General features: G+C 44.6%; 1 protein-coding gene across 1 annotated transcript in view; it reads left to right on the top strand.

Moving 5' to 3' along the window:
* LOC117733875 (V-set and transmembrane domain-containing protein 2-like protein) overlaps positions 1-14,514 on the top strand; it is a 33,821-nt gene extending 19,307 nt beyond the window's left edge. The window contains exons 2-4 of the mRNA XM_034537785.1: positions 10,191-10,360; positions 10,655-10,699; positions 13,969-14,514. Coding sequence (XP_034393676.1) covers positions 10,191-10,360; positions 10,655-10,699; positions 13,969-14,442 — 689 coding nt within the window. The 3' untranslated portion in view covers positions 14,443-14,514. The remainder of the gene's footprint in view (positions 1-10,190; positions 10,361-10,654; positions 10,700-13,968) is intronic.
* Positions 14,515-16,848: the final 2,334 nt, after the last annotated feature.

The following is a 16,848-nucleotide window of genomic DNA, read 5'->3' as shown; positions in this document are numbered from 1 at the left end:
CGGCGCTAGAGAGGCTACTCCAGGGGGCTTTAGAGGAAGTAGGGAGATTAGATAGTGAGTGCCGATACCTCTCGTCTCTCCGGCTATGCCTCCTCGCCGCCGCCTCGCTCCAGGAGAATAAGGCTTTTTGAAGACGCCCGTCTGGCTCCTTCATCTTCTCTTCCCTCAGACTGTAGTCCTCCTCCCACTGCCCTGGCCTGCACAGATGTGATCAAATAAGTAACGCTGCAATAACTAAAGGAAAAGAAATATCGTGACTAAAAACGCAGCACCATTTTTTTGGGCATCAGAAGCTCGTGGTTTGTAGCCCTGCCCTGATGGGTGGACATATGCCGCCGTCCCACATATCTTACTTTTTCAATACACTGCTCCGGTTAAAGTTTAATTCTTGTTTGACAAGTGATAGAGCATTTCCTTTATTTTGTGCTGGCTTCTCTAAAAAAAATGGTATCCTTATTCCAATTAACATTTTGTCACCAAAGAAAATGTTTATATAGTTCCTTCAGCAGCATATATGGTATTTTCTATCTATTAATTGTTTATTTTTTCTTTAAATAGAACCTCAAAGGGTCCTGGCACCAAGTCGTGTTAAATAATGTCAACTTGAGCTTTCTCTGACCAGAAATTAGAAATGATCTTTGGCACAAGTATGAAGGTGCATTTTGTTCTGGATGGGCTTCACTGAGATTAAAAAAGCTACAGGTCATAAAAGCGTAACATAACAGCTTATGGCGGAAAAAGTCCAATTCTCGATAACCTTGGCGTCTTTTATTAAATCAGAGACTCCACACGGAGGCGGTGTGCTTTTTTACAAACCCCCATGAACACCAAGGCACGGGTCATAAACACGGCGGCTTTTACACATGGCTGTTCAGACCTTCGCCTCATCCATCACTATTTTATGGCTAGTTAGCTCAGCTCCTGCTGCACTGCCCACACACACCCCGCAGGGCGTTTTTGTTCAAAAACCATTACACACCTGCGTGCGTGTCCTTTTTTCCATAACGTCTTTGATGAAATATTGCTGCCTCCTTGGCGTAAATTTCTGATACATCCCATTTACTTTGAGGACATATTTTTGGTCGTGGGGGGGGGTTTCAAGGTGAAGCACGTAGGAAGAGATTCATGGTACGAGAGGGCAGGTAGACACTACATCACAGGTTCATCCTAAAACAAGGGCAATGGATTATCTGTGTTGACATGACACGTTGTATTAATCTTCCCCAAATGTGTCGCTCAAACTGGTCAGATTATCTTCTCCACTTGGGAAGCGGTGCTAAATCCATGACGAATAGCAGGATGGGTCGGATTAAGTGATTTTCCACAAGTGCAGGAAGGAGACTTTGGAGCAGGAAAAGGTCTCGTGGTTTCGTGGTTAAAGGTCTCTTTTATTGTTCTCTCTCCCCTGAGACACATTATTAATTCCATCGTTTAGACTGCTGATTAAAGTTGTGACGTGTTGTAGACAGTTTTTTTATGAAAAGGCAAAAGGCGCCGCACATTCCCACTGAATTCACACGTGGCTTCTCATCACAGCATCTGTTAAAAAAGAAGAAGCTACAAAGTCTTTGTTCTCTCGGGCTGAGGGCTTCCGGCAGGTTCTCCGTGTGACCGACGGCAGCTGTTTACCACATGAACTGCGCGGAGGCTCATTATTGGAGCGTGAAGCGTGTTATGAGGCCTGGCGAGAGACTCGTTATAGCCGCTAATTATTTTCTAGAGGAGCGGCCTGCCGAGTCTGGATGGAAATGAGGACGTCGAGGCGCAGAGAGACGGCTCGGTGTCCAGCAGGAGGACTTTTTTATACAGCACACTTCAAGTACATTGAAGCTATTTATTTTAAGTATAGATATGCTGGATAGTTGAATCGCTTTGCATTGCATTGAGAAAAAAAAGCCTGCATCCAAGCTGATTCTTGACCATTCTATTATTATTATTATTATTATTATTTTCTTTACAAATAACAAACCCTCTGTAATCTTTCTGTTGGCCTTGTCGCTGTCTCGAGGGACTCTCGAGTGTCCTTCAGCCTTTACCTGAGCGACCTGAACCAGCTGTGACTCAGTGTTTATTTTTCATTATTGGTAAATAACTCCTGTTACCTTTTTGCCTGCGGGCTTTTGTTGCACATATTACTTCATCCATATTCCACTATATATATATATATATATATATATATATATATATATATATATATATATATATATATATTATTGTAGTGCCCCCGTTGCCTATTCAACAATAAGGCCTACTTGGGGCTCGCTTGACGATTGTTCCTGACGCGTTCGATTGATGACACTGTCCAGTTGTGAGGTCCATCATATTTATTATTACCAAAAAAAACAAAACTTACTTGCATATATTAAATCATAAAATAAACCATAAACATTTGCCTCTCTGGCACAGCCTCAGTCACACAAGACGGTCAAAAAACTGTTTGCTTCCTTCAAAACGAGCACGAGCTGTCCCCAATGCTCTGCTCATTATATAGGGCCCCCCAGTGGTGGGAGGTCCAACATAAACAAATACACAAAATGGCTCTTACATATATATATATATATATGTATATGTATATATTCACATATATGTATATGTATGTATATATTCACATGTTGCATAGCTTAACTTCTGGAAATGTAGCTCGCTTTCAGTTTTTGGGGTTGGACAGCTTATAAATCTTAGTTCTGGGATCTTTACACTTTTTGTAGTTTGTTGTGCAGCTTTTCGGCATTTTGCTTTATGCTTCTGTTAATATTGTCTGTCTTTGTTTTATGGTGCAATTAAACCATTAAAATGACTAAAAGAGAGAAAGAAAAATCAAGAGTGATCATAGCTTTTGGATCTATTCAGTAGCTGTTGATATTTAGTACACAGTATACCTATATGTCTCTCACACCATGGCATGCCTTGGGGGCGGGGGTGTAGTCGGCCTTTTACTCGCTCTTACTTGATTTCAAACACGGTGTTTCCTCTCCTTTGCTTTTCTTACTTAGATTGATTTTCCAACCGACACATTTCCTCCGGTCGGTCCAGTCCCGCCTCTTTAATGAGACTGAGAACAAAGTCTGTCTGCAGTAGCCCATTAATGTGTGTGTGAGAGTGTGCAGCTACATGGGCTTCAGCAAAGGTTTATGGGCATCAGATTTTTCCCTTTTCAACCTGTCCAGGCTGTATGTGGGATAGACGGAGACTTTGACCACGATCACGCGAGATGACATTTTAATAAACCACGTGGGGATTTGAGAAAACAAGAAACTAATGCAGAGTGGAGATATAACTCAGAACCAAATATGTTGAGGGTTAGACGGCACATAAAGACGTGAATACGCCATCTTTGTTTGCTGTATAGGTGGATCTGCAGTGTGGCGTCAAAGCCAACGCAATCAGCTATTGATGGAATTTTACCCATCTTTCAAAAGGTTGGTCCTTTGTACCTGACAGTGGGCGGTCTGCTTCAGTCTCACTGTGAGAGGAGAGAGAGAGAGAGAGACACAGAGAGAGAGAGAGAGAGAGAGAGAGAGAAAGAGAGAGAGAGAGAGAGAGAGCATATCTCACATGCCGCGTGGTTTTTTATGCATATCACAGAGGACAGAAATAGCCCCGGCTCCAGACGGCCATTTCTTATTGTTCCAACAAGGAGCTCTGAGCCTGGCGACTGATGTGGCCCTTCAGAGCAGAATAAGGCCCCTCCTGGATGAGAAGCCACATATAGTGCTATGTGTTATTCCTGATGGGGATGGAGACCGCACCGCACAGAGAACGACTGCATCCAGATCTACCGTCCGTCCCACGACTATAAAAAAAACCATCAAATGTAGCCGATCCTCTAATGTTACTCGCTGATGACAGATTCTTTGATTGTTTCGCCATCTCTTGAACGATCAAGCGAGCCTCGTCCTCCGCCTGATGCCTCGCTCAGATACGTGTGTGCTGAACACAAAATGCTTAAAGCACACTCACCTCAAACAGCTTTGTACTACAAAGGTGTCATTGTTATTCTGAACTCTCGCCACCCATTGTTTTTTTGTTGTTTTGTTTGCGAGGAAGTAATCGCCGGGTGTTGATGTGGTAATCATTTCTTGCGCAGAGGTGGTGGCACCTTTTGTTGTGTTGAATTACACAGAAAGAAAGAAAAAAGAAAAGCCTGCCCTGTCCTTGGTGTTCTGGCTGAGCCCTCTGTGCTCAGGAAGCCATGTTCTCCTTTTAACCTTTTTCATTTCATTAAGAAGGAAAACAGTGTTTGACCTGCGCTGTGGGGAGGCGGGCAGGCCGGCAGCTGGGATTTGGGCCAAAACAGCAGGAAGCTGAGCTCAAGTGGGGCGAGCTGGCAGGGCCAAGGGTGCTGAAGGTCCACACACACACACACACACACACACACGTCCTTGTTTGTGTGTAATGAGATGCACACAAACAGATCATTTACTGTGGAATTGATCATGTAGAACCAGGCGGTAGCTTCTCAAAGCGGAAGTGTCTTAAAACCTGTATTTTCTCTAATGGCCATCAGCGGGGGACTCCTTTTGGTTTCCAAAAAAAAGAAGTCTGATTGTATAGAAGTCTACGAGAAAATGACTTCTCTCTTGATTTATTCCCTCAGTAAACATTGTAAACATGAGTTTATGGTCTCAATCTCTAGTGTCAAGTCTTCAATACAGCGTGATGTTCATTTAGTAAATTATGGTCTCATCAGAGTCAAATTTACCATAAAGCAAAGACGGGGATGGCTGTATCCAAAGGCTCCATAACGGTCCTCTCTGGTCCTGGTCTTGACTTGGTCTTGGTTTAGGTGGCCTTGGTAGCTTGTGATGACTCTGGCTGTACTTATGGAATTAATGCTGTGGAAATGTAATTTGGATTTATTTATTCATTTATCAGCACAGCAAGTGGAGTTTTCATTAACCAAGGGTCTCGTAAGGGACCAGCACCTTATCCTGGTATGGCGGTTTTCCCGTCTCCATGGCCGGAGTCTTGTACTCCTGGTAGGGACATCCATGCTGAACAAGTCCAGACCCTCTGGTCCTCCAGGTTTGAGGCTGACCCGCAACAAGGACCGGTGCTATTATTCTCCTTTAAGTGGAAAGGGTGAAATGGTTACTTATTAACATAGTTCCAAATATCAGCCTCTCTCTCTCTCTTTTTCTTTCTCTCTCTCTCTCACCCAGGTAAATAAATAAACAAAAATATACACGGCTAATTAGTTATTTACTGAAGACGCTGCGTAAATTGCCGGTGCACCAGCTGCAAACGCAGCAAGGTTCTGTTTCGTATGGAAGGGAAAACTCCCGTAGAAGGATGACAACATATGGCGAACGCAAAGCCTGCATTGCTGAAGAACTCCAGTGCACACAAGTTCCCCATCTGCTAATCTCAGATGAGACCAGACACTCTTGACACAGGCATACCTTCTTATTTGGATCCACCGGGGCTTTCAAACCTAAAGGAATACATCTCATGTGACAGGAGCTCCCAGAGACGGGCATGTTGCTGGTGTGTGGCTGCGGATTTGATTGCATACACTGTACCGATTTAAAGTCCAACCAGCTCCGTGGCTGCCGCTCTTGCCGAGTCTGACCTCTGACCTCCCGTTCAGAGCTACAGCTGACGTGAACAGCGATCAGATTCCTGAGGCTGATGCCACTGTTCCATTTAGCAGACGTGGAGACGATGCAACCGCCATAGATTTTACTCTCTGGAGCCTGAGTGAAGCCGTAACATTTCCAAATGTAAATATACAGCTGGCTATCCATTAGGGAATATTAGCTAAATTAGCATTGTAATGAAAATACAATTCTACTTAGCACAGGTGTAATTGAATATATACCTTTCTCTTTGTCGGAGGGGAATGGAGGACGCACATAAATCAGCCGGTGACGGTGAAAAGCTCTGGAGAGTCCGATGCACCAGCAGCCCTCTCACACAGTGAGCAGCATTGGCATTCAGAGGCTGATGCCGCCGCCGGCTGCCCGATCATGCAGCAGGCGGCATCTATTTTGCAACAAAATAACAAGTGGAAGTGAGCCGTTTTCCAGCTCGCCTCGCATCCTCTGGTTCACAGTTAAGAGAAGGGTCATTTATATCACGGCTTCACCTCAGCGGCCATGTTTTAGGCAGACAAACAATATTTCAATGAGATTCTTACAATGTGGTATATTTGTAATATGTTCAATTATTGACCTTCATAATTACAAACTGCCGGCCTCAATTAGCGGATGCTTTATTCTTCAGAGAAGTTCACTGCTGATTAATCATGCGAGGGAACATTCTAGTCCCTTAGTGAATTAGCTTTAGCGTTGGTTGTCAGCAGTGCGCAGTCGCAAATATGTGACGTGCAGGTGTCGAGGATTATGAGTTGTTTAACGGAGCCCCGATTGAGGGGTTGCCTCCACGTGGCTATCGACTAACGGCGTTAACTGCTCAGAGGGAGCAAACAATGGCAAGTACAAGGCCATTAGCTAGCCAGTAGGGGCACACACACATGGGACTCACATGCACTAACATGCATGGCTGCCGGACCATTAAAATGCTACATTAATGCCATATATGCTCTAGAGATCCCCTTGAAGGCACCTTGGACAGAGCTGGGCTGAGCAACAAAAGTAAAGTGACGAGTAATGTAATGCAATCACTTCTCAATTAATAATCTCTGTGGGTTATTCATTGCAGTTTTTAGGTAGCAGTGCTCAGTGCATTGTCAAATTACTGTGCAGAGAAACATGGGAGTACGGGTCTTCTTCCTCAATGCAGGAAAACCAATAGCATTGATGATGGCTCTGGGACACCTAAATGGGATTCAACCCATATTTAAGCTGACTCAGCTCAACAAGCTGGGACAGGCTACTCTGACAAAAGAGGCTGAAAGAAGCTCTGTGGAGCTGCAAAGTCGGGTTTTAATATATAGTGACAGACTCCTTCCTTATTACACAGAATCATTGTTACTATAAAAAAATATTGATTCGTGGAGTTCTAAAGCTATTAGTACCGAGTTTGACCCAATGATCAATCTATAGCGCATTGATCTCCTGCCACGGATATTTCTCACCAACTCATCAAACATTTATGTACAGCATACCACTTTTGAAGTAAACCCCGTGATATATTTTTATTTGAAATGATTGTCTTTGATGTAAAACCGTCCCTCCCTTTCTTGCTGACCTTGTCATTTAGGAGTGCAGAGGACCTCTGCTGCGCGTGTGGAACAGGCGTTTAGACGGCGTGCGGTGGAGGCTGAGGGAGGCCGGCGTAATACGGCGCCGCAAAGAAACATCTCCCGCTCCCCTTTTTCATCACGGCTTTAATTACCGCATTCCATTTGTCAAAGAAATAAACAATAATGAAGCCCGCTCGCAGCTATCTGCTACCTCACACATTGTCCTCCGCCTTCCTCCTCCTCTTCTTCTTCTTCTTCTTCTTCTTCTCCTCTCTCTCCGTCACACGCACACTCATATTAATTCCTCCCTGTATCCTGACGATATATTAGCCCTTCACAAACACACAGAGGCTCGCTCTCATAAACACCGACCCCGCTCATTAATTCAATCTCTGGCGGTGATTTATTCTCTCGCTCGTCGCACAAACACATCCGGAGTTTCCTCCTTCTCGTGAGCACTCCATCTCTCCCGTCTCCATTCCTCCGTCCTTCTCCACCTCCTCCTCCCGATTGACGCGGGTGGCCGCCGTACTTTGGCTATCGCGCGCCGATTTGCAGCAACGGCCCCCGAGAGCCTTTCCGCTGTTTATCTTCGGAGATATTGATAATGCTTCAGGGCGAGCAGGCCCGACTCATCGCAGCCTTTTATTACCTCAACAATGGAGCGTGGGGCTCAGAGATGACTATGACTAAGAGATGCAGCATGAGATAGCCACGCGTCTGAGTCTAATGGAATATAGAGATAGTGGTTACATTTAGAGTCGTCATCTGTGAGATTTTCTTTTCATTTTGTCACAATTATTTTTTCACAGTTAAAAGCTGTTTTTGAAGTATCGGATATGTGTGCAAATATAAGAGACGGGCCCCAGAAACAGCACGTCGCGAGATCCGATTCACATTTGATGGGTGCATGTTGGAAGTTGCTCCAAGGGCTTTATCTCCCTTAAATTATAATGGACCAGCGATGACTATCCCAGTTTCCTGGTTTCCGATTGTGTGAAGCATTTGGTCGTTTTGGGCTTCACAGCTAATTGGGGGAAAAGACAGATTATTATTGCAAAAGAGGCTCAATCTCTTACAGAGCAGTAAGTCCAAGCTTTGAATATTATCAACAACAGAGGGGCTGTTGGCATTTTTACTGGCTCCGGCTGGGTAATGTCAAATCGATACCCGGTGCGCCTCGGGTTTCACAAATGAAAAATACAAGCAGATTTGATCAATGTACAAGAGGGATGTACGACTTGAGGCTCGCACCGCTCTCGTAATACAAGACGGATCCATAGCCCCGGTGGTCGAACAGCCGATGTTAATCCACGACCGGCTCTTAGCCGGTGTGGGTTTGACTCCTTCTCTTTGACTGAATAAGCCAGACAAACCTTTGAGCGTGGACTCCTCCGTTCTTTTGAACAGATTAACAAACACTCACAATCCTTCTGAAGTGTCACTCTTCTGTCAGGAAAAAGCTCAGAATGCCAGATGCACTTCAGTGACGTCCAATTTAACTCAAGTCACGTGGACGCTGATCGACGTTCGGAATACAACTCCTCTGCAGTTTTTTCCGTGACCGTGTAACATTGAACGCCACACAAAGAGAAAGTAGATCATGCACAGGAGGCCGGATGTGCCAATCCAGGGGCCCGAGTGATGAAGGTGTAGGTCGAGGCTTGGAAACCGACGCCACGTAAAAAGGTTCAATTGTTCCATCACAAATGTTGCGAGCTGTGAACCGCTGCTTTGAGCAAACAGCATATGCCGAGGAGGAAGACTGTCGCGTGTTGGTTGAAAGCTCCAGTTACATTGTAGAAAAGGTGACTACTTGTATGAAATAATTACCTCGTGAGCTCCTCTCAAAAAGGCTCACCTTCAGTTCGACGGTTACACTTGGGTCTGTGCTTTGAGTTGGAGGATTAGAAAAGGATATTGCGGAAATACATAGAAAGGAAAAAGAGCTCGCTGATCAGAGCAACTCATTTACAATTTGCCAAATTTAGGGGGTTCCAAAAAACGTCTGTACACCCGTGGTACTGTAAGATGATTAGAATTAAAGTGTCCCCAAAATGATAACTGACATTTACCATTCAGCTTGGGCCTATGTCCAAGTGTTGATCTCTGTTCCACTGTCAGTCCAGATATGACCCCCGTTAGAGGAGGGGCTTCCACAACTGATTGACAGCCAACACACTTGTGTACCACGGTTATGTTTCGTTGTAAATGTATCCATGTGATTACCATCTGACGGTAAAGGCCTGTGCTTGTGAACATATTTCAATGTCTACCTGCTGTGGCTTTTCAATGGAAACCATAGAGTGTAGTAGAGCAGTAAAAATATCTATATTCACAACTTTGTTCTTCAATAACATTTTTGTCTCTATTTAACAACCCTAACAAGTCCCTCTCCATAAATGCTACTGACTATTCGCGGGGAAAGGAGATTAACGGCTCCCTTTTAAGCTAAATATCCATATGTTTTGTTTTTCTGGTTTTGTGCAGCTTGGTGGGAGCCAAAATGTTCCAAACGTGGGTTTAGATTGAGCTCCAGCTGCACGCTGAAGATAACACTTCCCTCTGTTTGGGTTTGGTATCGGCGGCCAATCACAGATGAAGGATTTTGTTCGCACTATCGCTACAGTCTATAAGGTGCTGCTGAGTAAAGTCTTTGTAATGGATTAGTGAATATGAAGCTCAGTTTGATAGAATTACTTCATCACGTCATGGTTTCCTGTCCCAAGACTCGTTTTGAACAGCTGTCTCTTTGTTACCTCTGGTTTTGTAGGCGTTGCTGTTGGTCTTCTATGAAATGTAGTTCATGTCTTTGTTGCTGAGGTGTCATTTAATATATTTTTTTATTGGGGGTTTCTGTAAACAGGACATTTTTCCAGTCAAACCAAATTAACGGGATCTTGTGATTTCCATCTATCCATATATTTTCTGCCAGTTATCCGGAAGCAGGCTAAACATAGACCATTTCATTAATTTTTAAAAAATCTAAATGGCATCATGTGTTAACCATGTCGCCCCCCCCCCCTCTTCTGTGTCCGTCCAGCCATGTTCACAGAGGTGCCTCATGACATGACCGCTCAGAGAGGTCAGGACGTGGAGATGGCGTGCTCCTTCAGAGGGGCGGGGACGCCCTCGTACTCGCTGGAGATCCAGTGGTGGTACATCAGGAACCATCTGGACTGGACGGACAGACAACCCTGGACAACCAATGAGGTAGGCTCATGGCAGGAACTCCGCTGCCTTCAGATCTCTGTTTGCGAGCACCTGCAAATGAACTGTCCATCAACCAGCAGCCTCCGTGTCGGGCTTCAGCTTAAAGCGCATTAACAATCTTAAACAACTGTTTTGGGGTCAATTCTTATAGCGCGTTGGTTCTGGCGTTACCTGCATGGATTCATGTGGATTTATCGATTGCTTAACACTCACGTACATATTATATCATATGTCTATAACCCCAACATCACTGTAATCTAACTGTAATAATGAATCATTTTAATACTCTTCCAGGTGGCTCCAGAAGAGGAGATGCCAAAGGATGCGACAAAGATAAGTGTGAGTTAACCACTATCTCCTGTCATGCTTTGTAAAAGATGTTTGCCGTGGTACTATATGATGACACGAGGCCCGGAAGCCCTCGTGATTACATTTAAAATGTCTTGTTCCAGATGTTGTACCGATTTTCACTTGGTGCTGTAATCGCCCCATCAAGACACTCGCTCCAGTAGAATCACAATGTCAGCCGGAGAGCAGGCGGCACCGGAGCTCGTGGGCGGCGGCGGTCGTGTCGTCCTCAAGAGAGAGAGGAGGGGGGGGGGGGGGGGGGGGGGGTGTCACGGCCTGCATTGCAACATCTTCAGATTCTCCCCTCACCTTTATCACTGCAACACCAAATCCAGATAATAAACAGTGAAGGGGACATGCTGGGGCAGTCAGCAGAACCGTTTATTTTTTTTAATATATCTAATATATCTCCTCCTGTATCCAAGGTTCAACCCGAGTGAGCAGTTTCCCCACAACAAGCGGGATGTAGGAACTACTGCACGTTACCTCCTTTTCCTCTCACCAAATAGGCCTGCCGACGTTGCGATTACGAAAATGAGCAACAGATGCTACGGGCTAATCATAAAATCTCACACGAGCATGCGATTGAGAAGTTAAAAAGAGCATATATGAGATGCAAAGATGTGTAGTGCAGAGACACACATATACACACACACACACACACACACACACACACACACACAAAACCATGAAGCCTCTGTTCTTCCTCCCAAGAGGCCAACTGCTGCTGATTCGCTATTATGAAAGCACCAGCTGTGGTTTTGGTGACTGACTGAGTCTGTGTGTGTGTGTGTGTGTGTGGGTGGACCTCTAACACTGCAGGCTGTACAGCTGGGAGATGATGATGAGCTTTCTCTATATAATGAATGTCGGTCCACATTCATATAGTCCAGCATATGCACGCGGACACAAACTGATGACTGGTGCTACAAAACATCATTAAGCTTTTCACATAGACGCACACGCACAGGTGTGGCCGCGACACACGCATCCACCGCCGTCGCAGGGAGGGAGGGAGGGATGGAGGGAGGGATGGAGGGAGGGAGGGATGGAGGGAGGGAGGGAGGGAGGGAGGCGGGCGATACACAGGGCGGTGTGTACGTCTTGGTGCGTCACACGTCTCCAAACAGCGCAGCTTTTACTTCCAAGATGTCGTCTCTTCGTACTTTCAAGGCCCCAAATAGACTTCCTTTGTTTTACAGCAGCACCTTTGTCTGAGAGAGCGTGTGTGTGTGCGCGCGCGTGTGTGTGTGTGTGTGTGTGTGAGTGTGTGCGTGTGTTTGTGTGTGTGAGTGTGAGTATGAGTGTGTGTGAATGGGAGTGATTGGCTGGGTGGAGCTGCAGCCGTAGTGGATCCAGGCTCCTATACAGAGGTGGTTTCCCATCACATCTGGTCTACTCCTATCACTGTATATGTACCCGTCTACATAAATGCTAAACATGATCTCCTTATGAAACAGACACGCCCAGTTTATGATGAGCAGCTGTAAACCTTCTGTCTGTATTTTACTGAATTTGTTTGCACCAACGACACTAATAAATGAAAAGTATGTTTTTGGGGAACACACTTATTTGCTTTCTTGCCGAGAGTTAGATTCGAAAAGCACTTTTGTTGATACAACTTTTTTTACAAACAAACAAACAAACAAACAAACAAACTCCAAAAGCACTTTAAAAACAAACAAACCTTTGTGCCGTTTGGCCCCGCCTCCAGTCTTTATGCTAAGCTATTTTCTTACTTTTTGAAGTAATATACTATAATTTGTTTTCATCATGCTATATTATGACTTTTTTCAAAATGCTGTACTAAAATAGATGTTGCATGGATGGGAACAAAATAATAATGCATCTCGGCTGCCATAAAGGCCCAGGTGCCTCCAGGTAACAGTTGCATTAAAGAGACACAAACTTCTACAAGTAAACATGGCCGGGGACCGTCACAGCATATTATGCTTTGCCATTTTTATGGCATTTTATACTATGATATTTTTATGGCATACATATGACATACCATAATATAAGATGTAATGTCATTTATGACAGTTTGGCCATTTTGTGGCTTTCTATGCGTTGACATTTTGGACTTTTATGACATTTTTAGGGCACACTATACATTTATAATGACTTTTTACTGGCATGAGTTCTACAACATTTTAATGATGAACTATACAAAGACTTTTTTTTTTACGACATTTCATATGGCATTTTTATGGCATACTATACTATGACATTTTCTTTTTTGTCTTTTTCTATGCTGTGACATTTTTCATTACTTTTTTAAGACATTATATTATGATAATTTTGACAACATAGTTACAAAAAATTATTTTTGACGTACTATGGTACAGTATAATATTGTTATGGCATAATATACTATGACATTACTATACTATGACTTGTTTATGATGTTTTAAAGGCGTTATATATAAAAATATATATAAACATAAATATATATAATTTTACAATTGTTTTTACATGTTTTTATAACATACTATATTATCCTTTTTTATGGCACTTTTTCGATGACATTTTATTGGCATACGTTTGACTTTATAAATCTCACGTCATACTGTATCTTATTGCATTTATGTTATGCTTTCTACACTATGACCTTGTTTGGTAATTTTACGTTTGTATATATCTTTATCAGACACAAACAGCCCAACAATATGTCCACGTTAACACTGCTCGAGTGACTGAACCTTCACTGATGTAGCTGCATGGTTACAATGAGTGCGACTGATGTTCTCCTGGTGCTTCATTGCACATTTGCATCACACACTCTTTGTCTGCCATGTTTGTTTATTGCGTGCAGCGTTACATTATAGGATGTTCATCGTGGAAGAAATAGACCCGATCACCAATTCGGAAGTGTGTTTCAGGAAGACATCGACTTCCAATTCATTATTTTTGTTTCCGTTGCAGCAACATTGAAAATACCTCCCTGGCCTCGCCTGCGACTATTTACATCTTTCAGGTGGAACGTTTCAAGGTTTTTGCTTCGAGCGAGAGAGAGTACATTCACTTATGAAAGAAGAATGAGGTAATTCCTCCTCTTCCAAATGAAAAGTAAAGGATTAAATACACTCTCGTACCGCCACAGCTTTACTTGGTCTGATATGACCAGCAGCTCGTGGTGTTAGCTAACTTTAGATTGCTTTGTGACAAATGTTGTCGGTTTCATGACTTAAATCCTGTTATTGACACAAAAGTCAGTAAAAGTTGCTCAGGCTTGTATTAAGTGTGATTTATATTCCCAGGTGGTGAAGGTCGTAGGAAGCAACATCTCCCACAAACTCCGCCTCTCCCGGGTCAAGCCGTCGGACGAGGGCACCTACGAGTGCCGCGTCATCGACTTCAGCGACGACGCGGGCGCCCGCCACCACCGCATCCGGGCCTACCTGCAGGTGGCGCAGGAGGGCGACGGCGTCAACGGCAACGGCAACTTCGAGGCCCTGGACAACACCAAGGGAGGGGCGCCGTCCGTCGGGGACGCCGGCGAGTCCCACGGCGGCGCCAAAGAGCCCGTCCACGGCCATCGCCAGAGCCACGGGCACCACCAGGAGCACGGCAAGCGGCCCTCGTCGCCGGCCCACCACGACCACGGCCACAGCCACGGCGGCAGCGGCAGCGGCCAGCAGCACAAGGCGGCGGGCCGGGAGCTGAGGAAGAGGGACGCGGACAGCAACCACGGCCACAATGACTGCACCAACGAGCCAAGCTGCGCGCCGTAGACGCTCTGGCTCCTGGCGCCGGAGCCAGAGGTCACGCGCGGATTGCGTACCGCGACGCGTGCCACAGCTTTGAAAAGAAAAAGAAAAGATAAAAAAAGCTAATCTTCCCACACTCCCTAGAAATATATGTACAGTCGGGCTTGTTGAGAGCACAGTGCTGTGTAGACTTTGCGGGGGATTGTAGCTTTTTCCTGCTGTGCGTGCGTCTGGGTTGGACTGCTGGCTTCACGGCATTCAGCACGGGGGTGGGGGGGAGGGGGGAGGGGGGGAGGGATGTGTAGATCTAAGCAGCTCCATTGTATCTGGACTCAGCACTGACACAAAAAAATTACAAATAAATAAATGACTTGTCTTGCTATTAACCCGCGCTCCACTCTTGTACTTTAGATACTGTAAATGACACAACCTCATACTTCTTCCTGCCTTACTCTCTCATTCCACACACACTCTGAGCCCACAGTTCCTTTTTATTCTGAGGGTGCACTGGAGGAAATTAAACCAGTCCCTAATATTCCATGGAGATCTTGTCCCAAGTCCGATTCCACAGCTCTTAACGCCGAGCACAAGCTTTCACTGCATCTGTGTGTGCGTTCTAATAATGGACAAAACCACCCACGAAAATCTGCAAACACAGTGCCCCCCCCCCCCCCCCACACACACACACACACACACACATTTGTACACAATTCAAACAGGACGCATCACACGGCTGTATGTTCACCACAGCGCCTTCTCGCTTATGAATAAATCCCACCTGTTTTTGGAAAGCCCCGAAAGAATCCAAATCTAAAATAATCTGACGCAACGTGCCTCTGAATCTGCTCTGCGTCAAGACATCTAAGGAAGACATTGGTGCAATGTGATACTTTTTTTGGAAGAGTATAGTGCTCTTCCCAGCTTTAGTTCCCTTATTCCGATGCCCAGTGCTCAATCGTAAAAAAAATTAAATTAAATAATAGCCTCAATCCACACTGTATATATAACTGTACAATATGAAATAAAGTGCATGTTCAGTACTTTTCTTAAAAACTTTTTTCAACCAACCATACACAGAGACAGTGTGTTAGTTGATTTGTTTAGTTCGTTTAAAAACAAAACAAAACAAAGGTATTACTACTTTGGACGTCCTGTCAAAATAGAGATCTTTGATTGGCTCTACTGCTCTCCAGAAGTGCTGTGATGAATGATGTTCTCTTCATTAGCTGCTCAGAAAGGGGATTCCCTCTGATGTCTCTTAGTACTCAAGCAGGGGTTTCTCAAAACTACCGTGCCAATGTGGGAGGGGACCATAAGAAGTGCGAGGAAGATGTTGTTAGTGAAACACTGAAATGGGTTGTCCATACTGCCTCGGGGGGGGGGGGGGGGGGGCTTTACTTCTCCACTGTATTATCCATCAGACACCCTGTGGACTGGGAGGATGCTTTACTGGACAGAGGCGTGACCAGTGTTTTTTATTTTTTATTTTTTTTCAATGAGTGACTTTGATTTGATGTTTTGTAAAGAAGAGATCACTGTTAAAAAAAAAAAAAAAAGAAAGACAAAAAAAAACCCTGTCTAATGTACATTTCTTGTAGAATGTTGGGTCTCACACTAAAGTGTATGGCTTTATCAAATGAAATAAATTGTATATGAAACATCGGTGGACATTTCATTTAGACCCTCCGGGGCAACCCCTGCATATGTGTATCTAAAGGGTCACTGAGGGTGTTTGTGCTACGCCAGCTATGGCCCTCTGCTCTGTGTGTCTGTCCGCAAGCATCAAGGAGAAGCGGTATTAGTCCTAGACCATATCCATAACACCAAAAAGGAGGACCCTAAGATATTACATTATAATTTGCACAATATTTATTATATATAAAGTATCATACAGTCAGATGTTTTAATTATAATCAGAACTATTATGATATTGGTTCTAATATAAAGACATGTTTAGAAGGTTTGTTGAACAATTAATTAATTAATATTTAGTTGGAAACAACTGGGTCGAAAGTAAAGAGATCATTTCAAAAAGTTCTGCTGAGACATTAGGATGTTGACAGTGGTCACCATGACAACGGCGACTGACGAGGCCTCCAGGTTGCGCAATCTGATGCATGATATAGGCGGATCTAGCGTGATTTCCATGGTGGTCCAGCGGATAGGTCAGAGATTCGAAACCCGGCTCCGCCCGTCCCAAGCAGCCGACGCGTGTCACGTGGGTCACCTCTGTGCCGATAGCTTAGCTTGTTGCTAACTGACGCTAGCTCCCGTTCTTTAGCTTAGCAGATAGCCATGCACGCGTCTCTTCTACCAGGCGAGGAGAGAATAGTATGGAGAGAAATGAGACGTCCTTTCGGCCCAAGCGTGGCGTGAAGGACGTGTCTGCTTCACACTGACTCCGGATCAGCTGATCAGCTGTCAGTCGGT

The sequence above is a fragment of the Cyclopterus lumpus genome, chromosome 7, assembly GCF_009769545.1.
Source record: "Cyclopterus lumpus isolate fCycLum1 chromosome 7, fCycLum1.pri, whole genome shotgun sequence".
Taxonomy (NCBI): Eukaryota; Metazoa; Chordata; class Actinopteri; order Perciformes; family Cyclopteridae; genus Cyclopterus; species Cyclopterus lumpus.
Note: the sequence above shows the minus strand (reverse complement) of the source record. Positions and strands in the feature narration are given on the sequence as shown.